Genomic DNA, 25,045 nt, shown 5'->3' on the forward strand with positions numbered 1-25,045 from the left:
TATATAATTTCTCAGTTTTATTTTTTTTGGAGAAATTTCGTGAAGAAAACTTCTTGAGGAGTAGTAAGGCTACAACTTTTATGAAGGAGGATCGAGTTTCTCTCGCGTATCAAGATCATCTTCTCCAAACCCATCCACTTTTTCTATATAATTTCTCAGTTTTATTTTTTTTGGAGAAATTTCGTGAAGAAAACTTCTTGAGGAGTAGTAAGGCTACAACTTTTATGAAGGAGGATCGAGTTTCTCTCGCGTATCAAGATCATCTTCTCCAAACCCATCCACTTTTTCTTTGATTTTATTAGATTAAAATCTATTAGTTGTGTAGTGATCACTCCCTTAAACTTGATGATGCAAAGATCTAAATTCTGATTAAAAGCTAAAAACGAATTCTTGAATTAGTGTTAAAGATTTGAAATAAATCTAATATTAGATATATTGCTGATTTAATTGTTTCAGGATGGATTTACAACCATAATCATGTTTTAGGTTATTAGATCCCCTCTAATTTGATGTTTGTAGATTTATGTATCAAAGTAAACCCTACACACCATAATTAAGAATAAAAAACATGAATTATTTTTGAAGAAATTTCAATTTTTTTTGTGAATTCTCACGAAGTCTATCAATTTTGATCCGTCATCGGGTCGGTCGACTGATCAGAAGGATCAGTTGACCGATTGGTCTTACGGAACTGGGGTTCCTCTAGGGTTGGTTGACTGACATATGAATCGGTCGACTGATCAATATCTAGGAACTAGAGTTCCTCACGAGTCAATCGACTGACATATGTATCAGTTAACCGATCAAGACTTTTGTGATTGCTCGCTGTTCGGTCGACAGTCGACTGATCCAGTGTTAGTCAACTGAGCCGCAAGGGCTAGTCGACTGATTTGGTGTTGTTTTTGCGTGTGTTGATTTTCCACGCATGTTTGGTCGCGGACACGATGTACGGGCCTGCATGTTGATACACTTACGTGGCCATGGGAGTATATGTGTGGGGTTTGAGCACACATGGACACTTGGGAGTGTGAAGCCTCATGTGTTGATTTCTTCACAATAGGAGACGACAAGTTAGAGTTGCATATGTTTGCATGGGTACCTTTGATGGGCATAGCTCAGTATTACCTAGGGTAGTGTGTCGGTACACCACACTGGAGTAGGCTAATGCCCCCACGCTCTGTAGGATATCTGAGTAGGTAGTCCATCCCGCATGATGATGGGATGAGGTCGGTGCGCCGTACCTGTAATGCCCGAGTGGGTAGTTCGTCCTGCATGATGATGCAATGAGGTCGATGCATCTATACTATCTAGGATGCCCTACTAGGTAGTCCATCCCGCATGATGATGCGATGAGCCGCAGGTTTTTGTGAGCGACAACACTCTACAATATTTGATCGCCTGGGTCTCAGGTGGGTACTAATTATGGACGTATTCCAACATTAACGTATACTTTGCGACAGTGCATATCTTTGGTAAGGTTTACACAGTATTGTGTATTTGCTCCTGTGCCGCCTACCCCGAGGGTAGTGTGACATATTGTGTTTTGGCATGTACGATATGTCCTGAATGAGGTGTTAGTGATATTCCCCTTTATTGCTTGTTTATTAGATTTTGAGAGTTTATATTTAGCGGTTCACAATTTGAGATATATGCTATATACGAGGGTTTCCTTGTTTGAATTATTCGCTCGACGTACTCATCTCGTGTTGTGGGTTTCTAAATCTTAACTCCTCTTAGCACAGGGTATATGATATATGTATATGCATGCTATGTGTAGTATTTTTATATGCTTTACCCCTTCCCTTAGAGGCGGTGGAGATGTTCTTGCTAGCGCTCTGACGCATGTTGTTTTTTACTTTTTTTTTCAGGTAGCGGGTCGGGGATTTAGAGAGCTGCAGGTTGACGGAGACTCGGCATAGTTTACCGTCATTTATAAGTATCTAGTTGGTACTCCACAGTAGACTATCTATGGTTTTAGTCTTTTAGAGATGTATTTCATTTTGGAGGCTGAGTGCCTTTGTATTGTTCAGTTGACTCTTATGTTTTAGAGACTCATTATTCTTATCTCAATTTATTAGATGTATTTTCTTTTCCTTTGTTGGGACATATTTATAAATGTTTTTGAGTATCTCTTCTCTATATTTTTATTTCTCGTATTCCCACTATTGTTATATCTGCTTGTACCCTCACTACTTTAATTTTAATATCTGCTAGAGTGATAGTAACGGTGACAGTGAAACATGTTTATGCACAGTGTTGGGTGCATGACAGGTTTGATATCTCTGGGTTCACCTTGGACTGCAGCCATATGTGAAAATAGGGGCGTCATAGGTAATTATGAGCCTAACTCTACTCTTTAAACCATTTATCAACTACCTTACTGGCTCTATCTTCTTTTATTCTAGTCTCTAATAAGGCAACAGAAGCAAATTTACATGTATTTATAAATTTACAAACTAGTTTCTACTTGAGTGGCTTGTTAAGCCCTCTAACATTCCAAAAAGCCTCGTCCATGATATTTTAATCTGACCTGCATCCTACTAAAACCATCTCCTTCATTTACCTCACTACTCCAAACATCCATCATTGAATTTTCACTGCCATCATCATTTAACAGAGGTACAAAAGAATTTTCACTTTTTCCTTGTCTAAATCCACCATCCAAATAGGAAGAACCCCTAATAGTTGAACTTTTAGTAGTATTAGCCACCTGCTCATTCATATCGGAGACTCCCCTTTAGGATCCTTCATTGTATGCCCGTCATACACTCTTCCTTGTTTCTCCCCTTTTACTTTACTAGCTTGGCCATCATTCCCAACTTGATTGTTCACCTGCTTCTTTAGTATCCACTGCATATTACTCTTTTTTCTAGCACAACAATCGGAATCATGCTTCATTTTGTTCCAGAAATTGCACCACCAAAGGTACAATTCATACACCACTTCCTGCTATATTACTCTCCCTCTTGGCCCCTTAATCTCAATAGTATTAGGCAGGATTTTTAGCATTGTCACCTCCACCAACCATACAATAACATTTCCTTAGTCGCAACTAATTTGTCAATTGCAATTAGCCTGCGTAGCATACTATAGATTTTTGACAAACAAATATCAGTCCATAGGTTCAAGCATAACCCACAAAATTGAATCCATACATGAAATGTCTAAACATCAAATTTATCTACTTCCATGTTATCAGACCACGGGCTCACTAAAAATGGTTCACTACCATAAAACCAAGGGCAACTAGAGAGTATTGCATCCCTATCCTCTCAAAAGTAAATTGAAATAAGAAAATACAAAACTTAGGCAGGACAACCTTCGGAACAACAATCTTATTCCATTATTGGCTAACAAAGTGCACCATAGCCATATACTTCACATCCAACCGTAAGACGTGCACAACTATAGCAGAAGTCCAAGGCTTACCCCCTTCTTCCCATTCATCATCATTAATAACCAAAAAATCAGAAGAAATAGGGACTCAAAATCTAACTTCAAACCTTTACTTGAGCTTCGATTGTCACAAAACAAATTCCTCCACTAGTAGAAAATCGTTTATTCTAGACGGAATATTCTAGACGGAAAATTTTCCGTCTAGTTTGCGGTAAACTAGACGGAAAATTTCCGTCTAGAATAAATCATTCTAGACGGAAATTTCCGTCTAGAATAGTATCCTAGACGGTTTTTTGTATTTTTAATTTTTTTTAATATATTCAAGTATCCTGGACGGAAATTTCCGTCTAGACGGAAATTTCCGTCTAGACGTTTAGGCTGAGATTAAAAAGCCCAATTCCCCTCCGCTGTCCACCCAAAATCGAAATCTCCCGCCTTCCCCCCAAAACCCAAAATTTGATCCCAAAATCCTCCCCCTTCTACTTCTCCTTCTCCGGCCCCTCAGCCCTCCACTCCTCCGCCTCAGCCCTCCACCTTCTCCCCGATCCCCTCAGCCCTCAGCCCTCCACTCCTCCGCCCTTGACCCCTCCACCTCCCCCTCAGGCCTCCACTCCTCCGCCCTCTACATCCTCTCCTCCCCCTTCTCCGGCGACCTCACCCTCTCCTCCCCCTTCTCCTTGACCTCACCCTCTCCTCTCCTCTTCTACCTCCTTCGTCTCTGCACTGTCGCTCTCATCATCACCATAACCGCCCATTTATCAAATTGAACCAATTTCGATCAGAATTAGGGAGGAATCAGCTGACCCATAGGAGGAATAAGGGTCTAATTGGCAGAGGATCGACGCTCGAGGAATCCCCAGCTTTCGATCCACTAGCAAGTACTCAAGGCCCTGATCCTGAGCTCATTGCAGCGCTGAAGCTCGAATTGCTTGTAAGTTTCTTGAATTTTTTTTCAGCTGGATGGCATGCAATGTGTTTGTATAAATTCCCATGTGAAAATTATGGCTTTTTCTAAGCATTTCAGTTATTTAACAGGGCATATTGATAATGCCTAATTTTGTAAAGAATTTACGACATGGTACATATCACATTATGAGAAAATCATCTTTAAGGCCAAGAATGCACTAATTGAATCTTTGTGATACATACTTCCTACTTGGGGAGGTTCAGATAGGTCATTAATTTCCTCACTTTCATTGTGATTTATATATATAATGCATTTTGCAAATATAAGAACACAAACAGAAATAGGAAAATAAAGTGTTTGATGTCTCATTGAGGGGGTATTTGCTTGGATTCCGATTTTTCAACAAAAATATGAAAATAGAGGGTTTTCTTCCCTTTATTCTTTAATGTTCTTTCTTAGATGGACACAATGTCTTATATCAGAATGCAACGATTTATGATCAAATATGAACGAGACTAACATCTGGGGAGCATTTACAAGATACTTGTTAATGATTTTAACTGTTTTGTATCATCAAAATGATTGAACACACATTACTATATATGCTTTCGAGAGAGAGAGAGAGAGAGAGAGAGAGAGAGAGGTGATCATATCTCAAAGGGCAATTGCACAGCATAACATGAGCAAACGATAAGTCGAATATCATACAGAAGATCATCATTTAATATCAATGTACTTTAAAGCTTGATAATCTTTGTCAGGCAATACTACATTGATTAATAGTCACAAAAGAAAAAACCTAAAAAAACGAAGTATATGTTAAGTTCGTTCTGATAATTGCATCAACGACAGCTCACATCTGAAAATGTCTGCTCTAGAGAATGGCAACACTCAGGTAGTCTCCAATCTTCATACAAACAAATTATAAGTTTAATGAGTTACAGCGTCAACGTGTTTCAAGTAGTACCCATTCTTCATATAATTTCATTCATGCAGTCTTAACCAGTTACCTATAATTGTTTCCCTACCACCGTAAGGGTACTATTATGTGTATTGTGGTCATTTCAAGAGGCAGTTCCTCATCCGTTTATATATTTATCTTAATGCATATGTTCTGTATTACAAAGCAAATCCTTTTTCTAATTACAGTATCAGCTCCTCTTTATTTACTTCAGCTATAAAGTTCTAATTTTGGAAATCATCAGTTGGTGTCTTTCAATGAGGAGGACGAAATATGTGTGCATATGTTGGTTCTATTTGTATATATTTGGTTTATTTATTGTCCTTTCTCTATATATATGTGTGCATATGTTGGTGTCTTTCAATGAGGAGGACGAAATAATCAGTCTTTTAATTTTGCAAAACTAAAGGCGGTTCAAGTTTAAATGAGTAAATCTATAATGGACTTGGAGTTTGTTCTTGGCAAATTATTGTGCAAAGTTCAGGGAGCTTGGTGAACTTAAGCGTGAAATGAAGGCGGGCATGGTGATACTTTAACTTCTAAATAATAATTGAATTCTCTGCTTTTTAATCATCTCTCTCTCTCTCTCTTGAATTCTCTTTTTTTTTTAATTTTTACTTAGATTATTTTGTTATAATGTTTAGGTTCGTGAAAAGAAATGTCTCGTCATTGATCCGAAGCTCGAGGGTTCGTTCTCACTATTGATTCAGACCTAACTCCTCAAGGTGTGTCAATTGTATTGTTTAGTTTTTTTAGCTTTAGGTCTAATATTAATTACTCAAAGAACTTGATAGCTTGTCATGAAATTTATCAAGTATTTTTGTATAACCTCTTGTCCAATACCAAACCTAATCCTGATGATAAAACACTATGCTGATAATTAGATGAAGATTCTCAATTTAATTTTTTGTTTTCATTGCAGTTGTAGAAATTGTAGTGTACTGCATGATACATACGTAGGTTATGAGGCATGCTGATAAGGAAAATGATGCATACTATAAGCTGAGCAACACAAGGGCTCAGATTCAAGCCTATGTGTTTGATGGACGGATTTCATTTTCTACTTCAACTTAATCATAGAATTCCAATGATGCTATTTTTTGTAAGAACTGAGATTGCTTGCTTGTAACTTCAGTGATCAGAGCAAGCGTTCCAAAGCTGAACCTGGATGATACATTGGCACAGGAGAATGATATTGCTAAAGCTGCCAAAGAGGAGCTCAAGAAGTCTATGTCTACTTATGGATATGAAATAGTGTAGACCCTCATTGTTGACATCGAGCCAGATGAGCGTGTCAAGAGGTCAATAAATCATTTTGAAAGAAATACATGCTATCATAATTTATGTATCTGTAAAAGTTTGTAAACAATTTATGTATCTCTCTACTATTTTTGTGAATGTATTATTTGAATATAATGAGATTTGATATTGGAATATAATTAGATTGTGTTGGATATGAATATAATTTTTTTTTGTTCAATACTGTGTACATGCACTCAAAGTAGATTCTGAAAAAAAAAACTACTGTAGCATAGCATCCTAGACGGAAATTCCGTCTAGGATGCTCAAATTCCGTCTAGAATACCTTTTTAAAAATAAAAAAAATTAAAAATAAAAAAATCAATTTCCGTCTAGAATGAGTATTCTAGACGGAAATTCCGTCTAGAATACTCATTCTAGACGGAAATTTTTTCCATCTAGAATAAATTATTCTAGACGAAAATTCCGTCTAGAATAATCCGTCTAGGATGTATTCTAGACGGTTTTGAATTCCGTCTAGAATATTCCGTCTAGGATGTATTCTAGACGGAATTTCCGTCTAGAATACTGCATCCTAGACGGAAATAAAGTAGACGGGTATTCTAGACGGAATTCCGTCTAGGATACACATCCTAGACGGAATTGTGTGTATCCTAGACGGATTTTTCCGTCTAGGATGCCTAGTTTTTTAGCAGTGCTCCATTCATTATTTTCATCACGAGTCTTTGAGTTCTTTACTTCCTTATCTTTATCAACTATCTCTTGATTCTCCTTAGCCTCCTTAGTTTGCTTCCAATTCACCCCAGAATTACGCTGATCAACATTCTCATCCACCCTAATCTCCCCATGGAAATCCATCTCTTGAGCCTAATTTGAAGATTGTGTTGTACTCAAAGGAGGAAAAGAAACCTCTACAAAATCCAATCTCTGATCACCACCATCTTCCTCACACACCGATGATCTCCCCATCACTAGGATAGGGTTAGAATGAGCAAGAATAGACATATTTACGAGAATTTCCTCCATCAATATCTTCTGTTAGTCAAAGAAGGGGGGAGGACTTCTCTGATTGAGAGAAGCAAACGAGCCGCCCACATGTTTTAAAGGAGCCGCCCACATTTTTTTTGACTGCAACCACCGCCCAAAGAAACCAAGCCAACATCTTTTGACAAAGAATCAGAAGAGGATAGGTGAGGGGGTCCCAGAGCAAGAAAAAAATTGTACGTAGGCCCCACCGCGGGCCCCACCACTAATAAAATATTAGTGCATAGTGTTTTCCCAAACACTATAAATAGGCCCCCAAACTCTTAAGAAAAACTCATCCCAGAAACAACTTCTCTTATAGAAGAATAAGAGAGAGAAAAAAAAAAGGCTTAGAGAAAAAGACTTAGTGAGAAAATTGAGAGAAATTTTCTGAGTGAAACTGGGAGTGTGAGAAATTTGTGAGAGTGTTTGTAAAATTTTTTCCAAATAGTGAAAGATCTGCAGTAGCCCGTGGACGTAGGCAATTTTGTGCCGAACCACGTAAATCTTGCGTGTCCCCCAATTTTGCGTATTTTATTTTTCGCTCTCTTAAATCTGACACTAGGAAAATCTGGGTAATTTCCCCACAACTGGTATCAGAGCTCTGGTTGTGACGTCTGTCAAATTTCTGTAAGGTTACTATTCACGTGAATAGTAAATTTTGTGAATAGTAGAATTTTGCCGGTGGTACTGACTTGTCGGCAGATGTATCTTAAATACAAGGTGGTTCGCAGAAATTGTCAGAAACGATCCAGAGGAAGTCGGATTCGAGTGGGAGCGATGGCTGCAGACGAAGGGAAGATGAAAATTGAGAAGTTCGATGGTGCGGACTTCGGCTTTTGGAAAATGCAGATCGAAGATTATCTGTACCAAAAGAAGCTGTATCAACCTCTCTCGGGAAAGAAGCCAGATGATATGAAGGATGAAGAGTGGGCTCTCCTTGACAAACAAGCCCTGGGAGTTATCCGATTGAAGCTATCCCGCAACGTTGCCTTCAACATAGCAAAGGAAAAGACCACGGCGGGTCTTATGGCGGCTCTCTACAGCATGTACGAGAAGCCCTCTGCCTCAAACAAAGTTCACTTGATGAGGCGGTTGTTCAATTTGCGAATGACGGAAGGCGCATCGATAGCTCAACATCTCAATGAACTCAAAATAGTCACAACCCAGTTGAGTTCAGTTGGGATTGAATTTGATGAAGAAGTACGAGCATTGATACTTCTTTCTTCTCTACCAGAAAGCTGGAACGCTACAGTCACGGCTGTGAGTAGCTCATCGAGAAGCAACAAGTTGAAGTTCGATGACGTTCGTGATCTGATTCTTAGTGAAGAAATTCGGCGGAGAGAATCAGGTAAAGCTTCAACCTCCTCAGCTTTACACACGGAGTCTAGGGGAAGAACTTTTGAAAGAAGTTCAAATCACTGCAGATCAAAATCTAGAAGGAGCAAATCTAGATCAGGAAAGAAAGACTTCAAGTGCTACAATTTTGGCAAGAAGGGTCATTTAAAGAGGGAGTGCCGGGCACCGAAGAAAAACACCGGCGCATAGGAGTCTGCCAACGTGACCGAGGAAGGATGTGATGCTATGATTCTAAGCGTCAATAGTCCGATTGAATCATGGATTCTTGATTCAGGGGCATCCTTCCATTCCACCCCATGCCGAGAAATCATGGAGAACTACGTCAGTGGTGATTTCGGAAAGGTACATCTAGCAGATGATGAAACCTTGAAGATTGTTGGCAAGGGAGACATCCGATTAAAATTGCCAAATCAGACCACATGGAAGCTGCAAGGAGTGAGACATATTCCTGGTCTTAGAAGAAATTTGATCTCTGTGGGACAGCTTGATGGAGAGGGTTATTGTACAACCTTCTCGGGTCATGAATGGAAGATTACCAAAGGAGCACTCGTCATTGATCGAGGTGAGAAAAGTGGTACTCTCTATATAACCTCGAACTTAGAGAATATCATTGCAGTAACATATACAGATAAAAAATTAAACCTATGGCACCAAAGGCTTGGCCATATGAGCGAGAAAGGGATGAAGACACTTCTGTCAAAAGGGAAGCTGCCGGATCTGAAGGATGTAAATGTCAGCCTATGCGAGGATTGCATCTTTGACAAACAGAAGAAAGTCAGTTTTGTAAAGATTGGCAAGACACCCAAGACAAAAAAGTTAGAATTGATTCATACCGACGTATGGGGACCATCTCCAGTTTCATCTCTTGCAGGCTCACTGTACTATGTCACCTTCATTGATGATTCTACAAGGAAGGTGTGGGTCTATTTTCTAAAGAAGAAATCAGAAGTCTTTGATACCTTCAGAAAATGGAAGGCCATGGTGAAAAATGAAACTGGTTTGAAGATAAAGAAGTTGAGGTCAGACAATGGAGGAGAGTACAAAGACAGTAGATTCAAAGAGTTTTGCGCAAACAGCGGGATCAAGATGGAGAAAACAGTTCCCATGACACCGCAGCAGAATGGCGTAGCGGAGCGCATGAACAGAACTTTGAATGAACGTGCCAGAAGCATGAGGATACATGCCGGACTGCCCAAGTTCCTATGTACCTAATCAATCGCGGTCCCTCAGTTCCCTTGGATGGTGGAATACCGGAAGAAGCTTGGAGCAGAAAAAGGTAAACCTTTCACATTCAAGAATTTTTGGTTGTATCTCTTATGTACACATAGATTCTGCTGAAAGAAGTAAACTTGATGCCAAATCTAACAAATGTGTTTTTTGTTAGTTATGGTGGTGATGAGTTTGGTTACCGATTTTGGGATTATGAAAATCGGAAGATCATCAGAAGCAGAGATGTTATATTCAATGGGAATGTGATGTACAAAGACAGATCAACTGCAGAATCAAGTAGCTCCAGTACAATAGCTGAAACAAAGAAATTTGCTGAATTTGAGGAGATTTCTAAAAATGATGTTCAAACAAGCCCTGAAGCAGTTCAAGAAGAACCAAGCACGCCAGAAGTGAGACGCTCCTCCAAAATTCCTAAGCCAACCCAGCGTTATTCGCCTTCTTTGCACTACATGTTGCTGACTGGCAGTGGTGAACCGGAGTGTTATGATGAAGCAATGCAGGTGGAGGATTCAGTCAAGTGGGAGTCTACTATGCAAGATGAGATGGACTCACTCATGTCAAATCAGATGTGGAACTTAGCTGAATTACCACAAGGTAAGAAAGCTCTTCATAACAAATGGATATACATGATCAAAGAAGAGCATGATGGGAACAAGCGCTATAAGACAAGATTGGTTGTCAAAGGCTTTCAGCAAAAGGAAGGTATCGACTACAATGAAATTTTTTCTCCGGTTGTGAAACTGACTATAATCAGATTAGTGTTGAAAATTGTAGCTGCTGAGAATTTACATCTTGAGCAGTTAGATGTAAAAACAACTTTCCTTCTTGGTGATTTAGAGGAGGAGATCTATATGAAGCAACTAGAAGGCTTCATGAAGGCAGGCAAGGAAAATCTAGTATGCCATTTGAAAAAGAGCTTGTATGGATTGAAACAAGCTCCCAGGCAGTGGTACAAGAAATTTGACAACTTTATGAGCAGCGACGGTTTCACTAGATGCCAAGCAGATCATTGTTGCTATCTCAAGAGGTTTGACAGTAGCTTCATTATTTTATTGTTATACGTTGATGACATGCTCATTGCAGGATCAGATCTACAAGAGATTATAAATTTGAAGCAAAAATTGTCAAAGCAGTTCGCGATGAAAGATCTTGGTGCTATCACAGATTCTTGGAATGAGGATCAAGAGAGACACGAAGTCTAGGACCTTGATGTTATCACAGGCTGAGTACATCAACGAAGTACTCTCCAGGTTCAACATGCAAGATGCGAAACCAGTGGGTACACCTTTAGGTGTTCATTTCAGACTTTCTAAAGAACAGTCACCGAAGACAGAGGAAGAGCGTGCACACATGGCGAAGGTCCCGTACGCCTCAGCAATTGGAAGTCTGATGTATGTCATGGTCTATACAAGACCGGATATTGCTCAAGCAGTGGGAGCTGTTAGCAGGCACATGAATGATCCGGGCAAGGTACATTGGGAAGCAGTCAAATGGATCATCAGATATCTACGGGGCACCACAGGTAAAGCACTTTGTTTCAAAGGTGGAGATACAATACTAACAGGCTATGTAGATGTTGATCTAGCCAGAAATATTGATATCAGAAAGAGCACTACAGGATATGTATATACTCTAGGAGGTACTGCAGTGAGTTGGGCTTCTCAACTGCAGAAGATAGTTGCTCTCTCCATAACTAAAGCAGAATATGTCGCTATTACAGAAGCTAGCAAAGAAATGGTGTGGCTTCAAAATTTCTTGGATGAATTAGGCAAGAAACAAGAAGACAATGTCTTATACTGCGACAGTCAAAGTGCTATTCATCTAGTGAAGAATCCGTCTTTTCATTCCAAAACAAAGCACATACAGATGCGGTATCATTTTATCCGATCACTTCTGGAAGATGGAATTTTGAAGCTTGAAAAGATCAGTGGAGCCCAAAATCCGACAGACATGCTGACAAAGACGGTGCCTACTGACAAACTGAAGCTGTGTTCAGCTTCAGTTGGCCTGTTATAGTATCAAGACCAGGGAAGAGCTGCTGCATATATCGAGATGTGAAGACAGATTAAAATCAGTCTTTAAGTGGGAGATTGTTAGTCAAAGAAGGGGGGAGGACTTCTCTAATTGAGAGAAGCAAACGAGCCGTCCACATGTTTTAAAGGAGCCGCCCATATTTTTTTTGACTGCAACCACCGTCCAAAGAAACCAAGCCAACATCTTTTGACAAAGCATCAGAAGAGGATAGGTGAGCGGGTCCCAGAGCAAGAAAAAAATTGTACGTAGGCCCCACCCCGGGCCCCACCACTAATAAAATATTAGTGCATAGTGTTTTCCCAAACACTATAAATAGGCCCACAAACTCTTAAGGAAAACTCATCCCAGAAACAACTTCTCTTATAGAAGAATAAGAGAGAGAAAAGAAAGGCTTAGAGAAAAAGTCTTAGTGAGAAAATTGAGAGAAATTTTCTGAGTGAAGCTGGGAGTGTGAGAAATTTGTGAGAGTGTTTGTAAAATTTCTTCCAAATAGTGAAAGATCTGCAGCAGTCCGTGGACATAGGCAATTTTGTGCCGAACCACGTAAATCTTGCGTGTCCCCAAATTTTGCGTATTTTATTTTTCGCTCTCTTAAATCTGACACTAGGGAAATCTGGGTAATTTCCCAACATCTTCTTACGAGCTCCCATCGGTCCTGTAGTCCCCATTCATTGAGATCCCAAAACACCATCATATAATCCATCCTCTAGCTCTAAACCTAGAGATGAACTTTGAACTAGGCTTTGCTCTCCATTCATCTTCATTGAATCTTTACATTTTCTCCCAATTTTCCTCAGCAAGGAACACGATAACAAGATCTAGATCGCCTGCTATCACAACCCTAAGAAATCACCTATTAGATCAAACTCTTAAGAATTTTATCTATCCATATTGTTGATATCTACCTTCGCTGGTTTCTTAATATTTTTTTATTATCCATTTTCTTGCAACTAGCCAAAATGCATGCATAGGTAGGTACATAGAACCTTATTTGTTTAAATTGATTGATTTTATTTTCCATTCATCAACTATTTCCAATTTCATTCTCTACATTCTCTCCAAATGCTAATATGTTATAGTTGCTCCACTACTGGTCTATTACTGGAAATCATCTTGAACCATTGATCCTGAGGGCCACAGTCTTTGTCTTTACTAAGACACCTGCATGGACTCGTCACGAGAGTATTGTTAAATTTGCCCACATCCAGGCACAAATAAGTCTCACTCTGTGAAGAGATGTGCATTTTTGTTGTAGATACCAGCTCCCATTTCAAACTAGGGTCAGTATGATAGTCTACAAGCATCACGCTCCCATCTTGACCCGATTGTTTCATGTATAAGGTTGTTCCTTGAAGTTGGATCATTTTCTCCTTCGTGTATCTCCACCCTTTCGCTGAGTTGCAGGAGCCTAACTGCAACTTATATGACTCAAATGGGTTGACGCACAACCCAGTTACTGGATGGTAGAGTACTGTATGGAGCGCATGGTTGAGTCCTGGACCTGTACCATGAAGTTCAATCATACAATATTAGAAAAAGTTATATTAACATTAATGGATTTAGATATACTTTTGATTGATAATTATATGCAGTTAATGTAATCACACAAGTGAACTAATTGCATAAGGTTTCAGAGAATTAGACATTATGACAACCAATACCTTGGAAGGGAGTTTGCAGTTTATAGATCCTATTGAAGAATGTAATATTCCTCCGTGTCCTCCAAGTAAAATTATTAAAACCATAGAACTCCTCCACATCAACGTTTCCTTCTTTGAGATAATAACTCCCTTGCAATGCCCAAAGACCCCAGTCCACATCATGTTCAGCTGCAAATGCCAGAAAACAATCTAAGTATCGGTTTTCAAAATTGTTTTCTCCCTTTTGATTGACTCCCCACTCACTCACAAACAAGGGCCATCCGTGACTTAGTAAGAATCCCGCTCTGCTCATCACTCTGGAAGTTACAAAACTGCAAGCATCATTCAAATTAGAGTCCCAGGTGTCACCGTTAGTGAAGCTATACCAGTGCATCTCGTACACCAACTTGGTTGTAAAAGATACATCGACCTTTTTATTCAAGAGGAAGCTTAGGTCAGTGTCGAAGTCAAGTCCCGATAGTATAACTAGAACATTAGAGTTCGCCTTGTGCACTGCCTCAGCCCCCATTTGCATAAACTTGTACCAGTCTGGAACATTCTGTCTTGGACCTCTGAGCTCGTTTCTTAGGCTCATGCCTATTACATTGTCGTCTTCTTTGAACATTCCTGCCATTTTGGTCAGTCCTGAGATCCACTCGCTAGGGTTGAACAAGTCATCCCCGAAGAAGCCATCGCCATCATGGTAGTTGCAGCACCAGCCTGGCTTGGTTATGTGATTGTCTAGTATCACCATTACATTGTTGCTTCTAAGGTTTGATACCACAGCCTGCATGATATCAGTTCAAGGTAAGATAATAGGAAATGAGTTGTTTCCATTTCTATTTTTAGTAGTAGAAAGTTTACTCCAATTGTCTTTCTTGTCTTTTAGGAACCCACAGTTTACCATTATGTATTCATCGAAAAATGAACGAATGTGACATAATCAGAAATATGCATGCATGTTAGCTCAAATTCAGCTAATCCAACTCAGCGCTAATACCTTACTAAAGCATGTCACCTTAACATTTTCGTAGACAAACAAATTAACACCAGAAGCAAAAGTCGTGGCATGTACATCCAAGAGAACCTAAGTTATGTTCGACTATGTACACCACCTAATAAAATATTTTGCAAGATGCGCTCCCCCTTCAGTCACAACCTATGGTAACAGAGTCCCCCAAACAAAGTGAGTATCAAAATGCCCGTGTCCCTGATACCTATTCGCTCGGGTGCAAATGCACATGAATCAAAATGGACTTTGCTAATATATTTAATTAGACTCAAATTGACTAAAAATAATTTAATCTAATTGATTCATTAATCCAAACACATTCAACCATATGTCCACCTACAGACTACCTTTTAATGTGAAACTAAATCTTACTTTATAACTTCATTAGATTTAATTGATCGTCACACATTGAGCTTCATTAGATTAAACATCACACATTGAACTGACTAGATTTGCGACACTTCTAAAAATCTTATTACCCAATTTTAGTACCTAATGTTTCGATCTTCATTGACATCGATGTTTCCAACACAGAAAACGGAGGGGTAGAGGACAGACAAGATGACGCTGGAGGCGAACAATATAGCGAAGCTGGAGAATGAGAAAGCTAAGAAGGCGGTTTTTCTTTATTTCAAAGTAGTGATTTATCAAATTTTGGGTACTTGATAATAACGACAGTTAGAATAATATATTGAGTAGATTCAAAAAGAAAACTTGCTTTAAAAGGTCAATTGCTTTTTCAGATTATCCCTCTTAACTATTTTAATTTTACAAAATCGTCTTAATTTTGAGGAATTTTGCACATAACCACCCTAAATTTCTTCTATTCTCATTAATATCTTGAATATTAATTTTCGATTTAACACTCTGACTTGAGTTGTGTTTAGCAAATCCTTAAAACTAGGCAAGGACCGCACATAATCCAGTTTTGGGGGTTTCTTTTTTTTTCGCAAACACTAGACAAGCTCTGACCTAGTTTTTGTTGGGCCAAAAATGAGGCCTAAAACTTGTTCTTTTTTGAACCACCCCTCCCTTAGTTCAAAAAAGAACTAGTTTACCTTAAAGTTGGGCCAGGATCAATCTTGACTAATTATGAGAGAGTTTGCCAAGCACACCCTTGATGTCATTCCCCTGAAGTGTATAACATGTGTTGCATCCCTCGCAAGCAAGCAAGAAAGGGAGAAAATAACTGAACTCAAAAATATCCTCTTTTTATCATTTCTACTAATATTTTAGGAGAAGACATATTTTTGCCTTTTTCCATCACGTACTGACACTAACATTTAATGGTGTTACTTTGAGGGGTTTAAAGTGGACAATCTTCAATTGATTTAATAGAATTAACAAGTTTGGGGTTGTTATCTGCAAAACATTTGTGGAAATAAACTATTTAACGTATGGAAGGGGTTATGAAATATTTTCTTGAGATCTGAGTTATCTTAGTCATATTAGTTATTTTGTCTAAAGTTGGTATGATTTAATGGCATATCCTCTGTTTGTACTGAATTTATTAATACATCAGTGAAAAAATTGCAAATACCTAATCGGATGAATCGTCATTCATTGGATTTCTTGAAGTAGATAATTACGTTGATTTTTATACCATTTCAATTTGCATGAAATTCTATAAGTATTGTTTTTGTTAATTGCTCCTTGAATATTATATTTTTCTACAAATTTAAAATCAAACACCCCCACGTTCCGTGGTTAATTTTTATACTTTTAACTGAATCCAAGACACATCTTGCAAAATTGAATCTAAAATGTTTATGTTATATGTTTTGGGGGTTTCTTTAGATAATCAAATTTATTAATTTTTCTTGTTTTATGTCTTTTAATTGTAACAAATTACGAGAAACTTGCTCTGTCTTAAATCAAACTTGAGAAAATTAATATTTAAAACTACAATTAGAAAAAATAAAAATATAATTAAAATAATAAACATCAGATTTTTGAAAAAACTCAAAGTGAAATAACATATTAATCAACTCATACTCACATGCATCTTTTGATCACTACTAAAACTTAGACTACACTATCAACTAATTGGTTACTGTCTTTTTTTTTGTCAATGAATATACTTTTTATTCACCAATTCAACATTGCATATGTTGAAAAACTGCGAAGAAAAACAAGACGTGCCGAAGGAGGTACATCGGTCGACTGATCGGGTCTGATTGGTCGACCGATTTGACTGCAAGAAAAATTATAAGAGTTTTGGGTCGGTCGACTGACCGAACATGATCAGTTGACCGACAACATGCACCTACAGGGTCACAAATTTGGTGTTCTAACCAGTCGACTGATGGACCCTCAACAGTCGACCGATGCACATTGATTAGTCGACTGATGAGGTATCATCAGTCGACCAATATTGGGTTACTGGGCCTGATTTGATTTCCTGATTGATTTTGGTTTGAGTTTTGATATAAAAAGAAACATGTTTTCTAGGGTTTCTTAATCAGAGAATTTAGATTGTTTTGAGCACTTTGAGAGGTAGATTATTGTGAGGGAGTGAGAGATCTTTAATTAGAGTTATTTTGATAGTTTGTGTGAGTTGTAAGTTGTAACCCGTTGTTTTCTCCTCCATATAGTGAAATCTCCCCATCCTCTCCCCGTGGACATAGGCAAATTGCTGAACCACGTAAATCTTTATGTTTGTGTGTGATTTTGGCCGTTCTTTTGTGAATTGTACTCGTTAGTTGTTCTCCTCTCATTGCTCTACGACTTGTTTGGTTTGTACGCACGCTTCTGCCGACGCGCAACAATTGGTATCAAAGCTCTAGGGTTTCAAACCTAGGGTTTGGTTTGGGTGGAAGAAATTCGGTATTGGAAGCTTGGAGCTTGGAGTTTTAGGCTTCGGTGGAGATAGCATTGCGAGTTGCCGTTAGAGATCTCGCCTTCCTTGTGTGGTTGGGAGTTCATTTGGAATCCAATCTAGGGTTCAAGTCGGGTAATTTTACAAATCTATCAAGTTCGAATCTTTTCTCTACAATTCAGAGTTAGCAAACTATGGCAGGAGATAGTGGTGAAAATAGCAAGGGTACGACGAGTACAGTTCAGGTTGCACTTCAGAATACGAAGATCAGTGTTGTGAAGTATGACGGCAAGATCAACTTTAGGTTGTGGATGAGTGATGTACAAGATCCATTGAATGCTCAAAATTTGGAAAAGACTATTATGACTCATGAGAGGCCACTGAAGTATGATAAGGCAATATGGGACAAGATGATTCAGAATGCTTGTGGGGTGATTAGATCTTGTTTGAAACAAGAGTTAAAGTACGATGTTATCAACGTGACGTCTGCAATGAAGATGTGGGAGATTCTCAATAACAAGTATCTTACGAAGAGTGTTGAGAATCGGTTGAACTTGTTGCGAAGATTGTTCAAATTCTAGATGTCATGGGGTATCTTGATTGCAGGTCATATGAACAACTACACAAAGTTGTTGTCGGACATGGCGAATGTGGATGAGAAGATATCGGATGAGTACAAGGCGATTGTTAGGCTCCTTACCCGATAAGGAGTATGATACCTTCATGCTTACTTTATTGAACGGTAGATCTTTCATCACCTATAGTGAAGTGACTAATGCGTTGACGATTTTTGACTTGAGGGGGAAGGATAAAGAGTCTTCCAGAGCTAGCACTTTAGGAGAGGCCTTGTTGACGAGAGGAAGGAGTCCATATCCAACAGGTGGTAATCAAGGCAGGTCAAAGTCTAGAGGCCACTAACAGATTTCAAAGAACCAGTGTGCCTTTTGCAGATAACAAGGACATTGGAAGAGAGATTACCCAAAGCTCAAAAAGAAAGAGAATAGAAAGAAGAAGGGGCCGAAGGCCAGTGAGGTGAATGTCGCTAAAGATGGTGATGATTCAAATGATTCATGCTTTTCTCTATTGATTACTCTAGAGGTTATCCATGCTGATGCATCGGATTGGATGCTGGATTCTGGTGCTACTTATCATGTGACTCCCCGGAGAGATTGGTTTGCATCTTTTGAGAAGCTCGATAGGGGTGTGGTGGTCATGGGAAACGATTAGTCCTGTGACATTCATGGGATAGGTACCATCAAGATTCGGATGCACGATGGAGTTGTTCGAGAGTTGAATAAAGTGAGATTTATTCCTCAGCTGAAGAAGAATCTTATTCCTGTTGGCGCTTTAGAGGCAAAGGGATTCAATGTGACTTTTGAGAATGTTGTAGCAAAAGTTACTAAGGGATCTTTGGTAGTGATGAAGGCGGTACATAGTAAGAATCTTTATTATCTAAAGGGTAACACCGAGATTGGTCAGGTAGCTTTAGCAATTGCAGAGGCGGATGCGAGTAGACTTTGGAACTACAGATTGGGACACACAGAAAAATAGTCACTGCAGGCATTGTGCAAGCAAGGGCTATTGAAGGGAGCTTAGAGTAGGAAGATTGAATTCTGTGAGCACTGTATTCTTGGAAAGAAGACTAAAGTGAAGTTTGGGATAGCCATTCATAGGACAATCGACATCTTAGACTACATGCACACTGATGTTTGGGCTCCCACCAAGACGACATCACTTGGTGGTCGACATTGGTTCGTCACGTTTGATGATAACTGTTCTAGGCATTGTTGGGTGTACACCATGAAGCATAAGAGTGAAGTCATAGAGATATTTGTGGAGTGGAAGAGTAGATTGGAACTGTAGATAGGGAGAAAGATCAAGACGTTGAGATCCGACAACGGTGGAGAGTATACTTCAAACCCCTTTCTGCAACTATGTCGAGATGAGGGCATAGAGAGATACTTCACAGTTAGTCATACGTCACAGCAGAATGGGGTGGCATTGAGGTTGAATCGGTCTTTACTGGAGAAGATCTGTTGTTTGTTATCATAGAGTGGTTTGGAGAAGATCTTTTGGACTGAGATACTTTTATATACGAGCTACCTCATTAATAGGCTATCTTCATCTGCGATTGAGGGAAAAAGCCCTATGGAGATATGGTCAGGAGAGCCAGCACACGACTATAATCAGCTCAAGGTTTTTTGGTGCCCTATATTTTATCATGTGAAGACAGATAAATTGGAGCATCGAGCTAGGAATGTCATATTTGTGGGATTTAAACATGGTGTTAAAGGATACAAGCTTTGAGATCCAGTTGAAAAGAAGATTGTACTGAGTAAAGACATCACTTTTGATAAGACTTCGCTCTTGAAGCTTTCTAGCTCTCATTAGGTGGAGAGCACCCCAACAGAGAAGACATCGTAGATGGTGGAGATTGATGTAGCTCCACATAGTCCACGTGGAACCATATCCATTAGAGTACCAACTGAGATGATGCCAGACAAGCATATTGATTATTTGGAGGATACAATTATGACAGAGCAAGATCAGGGACCAACGGCTCAGGTTTAAGATTCAATTGTGGTTCGGAGACCCAGGAGAGATATACGATTGCCAGCAAGGTATACAGATACAGCGGTTGCATATGCACTTCCGGCGGAGAGTATCGATGAGATGGTTCCTACTACATTCAGAGTGGCTGAGCAGAGTTTAGAGGCTGATTTGAGGCAGGAACCTATACAGGAGGAGATGAACTCTCTTCAGAAGAATGACACATGGGAGCTTGTCGAGCTTCCAAAGGAGCGGAAGACAATTTGTTGCAAATGGGTGTATACCAAGAAGGAGGACATTCAGGACACTCCAGTGAGGTTCAAAGCTAGGTTGGTAGCAAAGACCTACGCACAGGAAGAAGGCATTGACTATAATGAGGTGTTCTCTCCGGTGGTGAAGCACTCTTCGATTCAGGTCTTGCTAGATTTGGTGGCACAATATGGATTGGAATTGGATCAGTTGGATGTAAAAATAATTTTTCTTTATGGCAATCTTGATGAAGAAATTTATATGACTCGGCCATTGGGGTTTTGAGCTGGACGAAATGAGAAATTAGTGTGTAGATTGAAGAAATAGCTATACGGGTTGAAGAAATCTTCGAGACAGTGGTATAAGCGGTTCGATGGGTTTATGCTCGACCATTCGTACATTAGGAGCTAAGTTGATCCTTGTGTGTAATATCATAAGTTGAATGGAGGTGCATACATTTATTTATTGCTTTATGTCGATGGCATGTTGATTGCTTGTATTTCCAGATCCTCCATTGATGAGTTGAAGATACAGCTTTTGAGCGAGTTTAAGATAAAGGATTTAGGTGAAGTAAAAAGCATTTTGGGGATGGAGATTGAAGGATTTTGGTGAAGTAAAGCACATTTTAGGGATGGAGATCGGCAGAGACAGAGATAAGGGCAGAATTTGTTTGACACATATGGCTTATTTGAAGAAGGTGCTACAGCGGTTCAATGTGAGTATGGAGACAAAGCCAGTCAATGTACCTTTGGGAGCCCATTTGAAACTTTCAGCTGACCTTTAACCGAAGACAGTTGAAGATAGAGAGTTGATGTCAAAGACTCCTTATGCGAGCAGAGTGGGAAGTTTGATGTATACTATGGTATGTACAAGGCTAGATTTTTCACAGGTATTTAGCATGGTTTCATGATACATGTACGATCCAGGTCCGTATCATTGGGATGCCATGAGGTGGAATTTGAGGTACATTCAAGGTACTCTCAATATTGGTTTGGTGTTTGAGCGGGACAATAGTCGTGGGTAGCTGTTTATTGGTTATGTTGACTCAGACTATGCTAGAGATTTGGATAAACGCTAGTCGACGACGGGATATGTGCTCACTTTAACCCATACACGGTGTGTTAGAGATGCACCTTGCAGTCTACAGTAGCTTTGTCAATGACGGACGTAGAGTATATGGTGATTACGCAGGCTATACAGGAGGCGATTTGGCTTCGAGGACTTTTGGAATATCTTGGTGTTTCGCAGCGATCCGTCATCATTCATTATAATAGCATGAGTACTATTTATTTGGCGAAAAATCATGTTTTCCATGCGAGGATGAAGCACATTGACTTTCGTTATCACTTCGTCCGAGAGGTTCTTTAAGATGGGGATGTGGAGCTCGTGAAGATCCACACAAAAGATAATCTAACAGATGTGCTCACGAAGGTGGTCCCGAGTAACAAGTTTGATCATTATAGAAGCTTGTTATGGATTTGTGCTTTTTGAGGCCTTTCAAGGTCATTTGGATGAACTACGGGTGACTTGATCCCTTGGGAGAGGGAGTACATAGGCAACTACATTGGTATAGCTAGATTTGAAGAGACGACGCATTGGTGCTCATTTTGGTGTCGGCTCAGTTTTGAGAACACTTTGCCGATGTGGAGAATTATTAAAAAACGGTGTAGAAAAATAAGACGAACAAGAGGAGGCTCATCAGTCGACTAATCAGGTCTGATCGGTCGACCGATTCGACCAAAAAAAATTATAGTTTCGGGTCGGTCGATTGATCGATCATGATTAGTCGACTGACAACATGCACCTATAGGGTTGCGAAATTGGTGTTTTGACCGGTCGACTGATGGACCCTCATCAGTCGACCGATGCACATTGATTAGTTGATTGATGAGGTATCATTAGTCGACCGATATCGGGTTACTGGGCCTGATTTGGTTTCCTGGTTGGTTTTGATTTGGATTTTGATATAAAAAGAAACACGTTTTCTAGGGTTTCTTAATCAGAGAATTTAGATTTTTTGAGCACTTTTAGAGTGAGATTATTTGTGAGGGAGTGAGAGATCTTTGGTTAGGATTATTTTGAGAGTTTGTGTGAGTTATAACTCGTTGTTTTCTCCTCCATATAGTGAAATCTACCCATCCTCTCCTTGTTAACGTAGGCAATTTGCCGAACCACATAAATTTCTTTGTTTGTGTGTGATTTTGGTCATTCTTTTGTGAATTGCACTCGTTAGTTGTTCTCCTCTAATTGCTCAACAACTCGTTTGGTTTGTGCGCACGCTTCCGCCGACGCGCAACAGCATATACATAAGCATATTAGAGTGATTACCTTCTCCAAATAAGGAAACCAAGATTATGATTTCAAAAATCGCACATATATTAAAATCTAAACAACAAGCAATGACTACTCAAGCATCTAATATATCAAATAGGTCTAAAAAATGACACATCTATATCACTTTTGAAAAAAAGTGATATCGATGATACTTTGACGTAAAAAGTGATAAATTAGTGACACATAAGCCTTTTTGATCGCCGGAGAAAATTTTTAAGCGAAATATTAAAGCAATGTTACATACAGACTACTCAATCTTCTATATGTTTTGGATTAAACCCTCTCTTAAATTCCAAAATTTGTAAAAAACTTCTTCCTTCCAATCATCTCCTCCCTCCTTCTTCCCATCATCTCCTTCTTTTTCTTTTACACTCAATCCCTAGCCTCCTCTGTCCCACTTCCTCTCCTTTCTTCTCCTCTTCCTCTCTCCCACTTCTTCTTCTCTCCCACTCACTCTCCCTTCTTGCTCCATCTACTCCCAGTCCCTCACTTTAAACATTCTACAAAAAAAATCTAACCTTCCCCTCTTCCTCTTCCTCTCTCCCGCTCTATCTCCCTCCTTGCTTCACCCATTCACTCTGCACTCTCCAATATTCAAAAACACAATCTCCTCAGAAGTGAGGATATGAGAAGGAAGAGAGTGGGAGAGAGAAAGAAGGGTTGAGGATCAGGAGGACAAAAGGAAAGGGAGATGGTGGGAAAGAGGAGGGAAAAGATGATGGGAAGGGAGGGAGAGAGAAGTTTTTTTATACATATTTTGGAATTTGAGGGGTAAATCCTAAAATATTGGAGATTCAAGTTATATATATATGAAAATTTCCCTTAAAGTTTTTCTAAATACTACCTCCGACTATTGGAAAGGCCTATGTGTTGTCAATTTGATACTTTTTAGGACAAAGTGATGCCGCTGCCCCTTTTTAGGCCAAAGTGGTAAGGGGATGTTACTTTTAAGGCTAATATGATATTTTAGTCCTACATAGAAAATCATGAATTATTAATATGGATTTGGATCCTTGAGAGGACTACAAGTGATAAATGTCCATTGTTTAATAGAGGGTGGTGACTAAAGACAAAATATTTTACCTACCACATCTCCCATGTATAATACTCATTCTCAATTTTTACTCAAAGCCTATGCCAACCTGTCACTTAATAAGTAGAAGTTTATGACTAATAATGGTCTCTCCTTTTTTTTATACAGTGAAAAATATGCTAAGTAAATTTTCTATCTACTTTGACATGAAAATAAGTCTCAGGCATACAATCCTACGAAAGATGGGAGGCATATATTAACATGAATTATATACTAATTGGCATGGCTACATAGTGTAGTGGTGTCACATGAAACCACTAGATTAATTTCTTATTTTACTGAAACTTTTTACTTACTTTTACGTGCGTCTACCACTTACAACGCTACTATAATTAGGATAGGACAACAACAGGAAAGATAATCCAAGAAATTGCCAATGAACTCATTAATTATATGAGACCACCACTGATACAAAACTATATCTCAGCCATTGTATACACCAGTTAGCTATGTTGTTTGCATAAACATAATAAGGGCATCTCACCTTGAAAGCTTGAATGAGGGGTAGATCTAATATCCAATCATTGAATTCTAAGATTCCTTCGATAGATGAATTAAGGCCGAGTCGGAGCAAGGACTGACGGACGGTGACGGCCGGTTCCATGGAGGAATCAGTGACGAGGTAGAGTGGCCAAGTAAGCCTGACACAGTTGAACCCATTTACATGTATTACCATTGACATTTCATTCAAACGTATCTTGTTCAGCCCCTCGGCCACCATAGGCTCCAAATGAGCCGCCCAGTTTATGCATGCAAGCTTCACCCGTTGACCTGTCATATCGTCAATAATCCATCGGCCTGACGTTGAAAGAGGGAGAGCTGATGTGGGCTGTGGAATTAGCGTTTGCAGAGGGATGGAGAAGAGAATTAGAGAAGTATGAAGTAAAGAGAGCTTCATGGTTTGGCAACACTGTTGATCACTAGTGAGAACGACGGGGAGGTTGTATAAATAGATAGATAAGATGCATGCAACAAATACCAAATTTCTGAACTGTCATGGTTTTAGTTATTAACACATGCTAGTTATATCTTTAATCTTATCTTTGGCATTAATGATGCACGTATCTTTTGTTGAATATAGTTGGCTATAATTAATTACTAATTATTGCTATGTTACATGTATCTTTTCTGTAAAATCTTTTTTTTTTGTTAATAAAAGCTTTTTTTCATTACCATTGC

The 25,045-nt window shown here is 39.1% G+C and overlaps 1 protein-coding gene across 1 annotated transcript; it reads right to left on the reverse strand.

The window, feature by feature from the left end:
- On the reverse strand, positions 13,224-24,668 carry LOC109823635. The gene is made up of 3 exons (XM_020389920.1): positions 24,351-24,668; positions 13,832-14,597; positions 13,224-13,671 (listed from the first exon to the last, which is right to left on the reverse strand). Exons 1-3 carry the CDS (start codon positions 24,642-24,644, stop codon positions 13,244-13,246), a joined length of 1,488 nt encoding a protein of 495 aa, XP_020245509.1. The 5' UTR covers positions 24,645-24,668; the 3' UTR covers positions 13,224-13,243.

This window comes from Asparagus officinalis, chromosome 9 (assembly GCF_001876935.1).
Source record: "Asparagus officinalis chromosome 9, Aspof.V1, whole genome shotgun sequence".
Taxonomy (NCBI): Eukaryota; Viridiplantae; Streptophyta; class Magnoliopsida; order Asparagales; family Asparagaceae; genus Asparagus; species Asparagus officinalis.

Excerpts from the sequence above, each read along its gene's own strand:
- LOC109823635 (XM_020389920.1), bottom strand. The coding sequence starts at position 24,644 with ATGACAGGTCAACGGGTGAAGCTTGCATGCATAAACTGGGCGGCTCAT. Across the intron at positions 14,598-24,350 it reads CCCTCATTCAAGCTTTCAAG|GCTGTGGTATCAAACCTTAG; the intron begins GTGAGATGCCCT and ends GATATCATGCAG. Across the intron at positions 13,672-13,831 it reads ACTGCAAACTCCCTTCCAAG|GTCCAGGACTCAACCATGCG; the intron begins GTATTGGTTGTC and ends TTCATGGTACAG.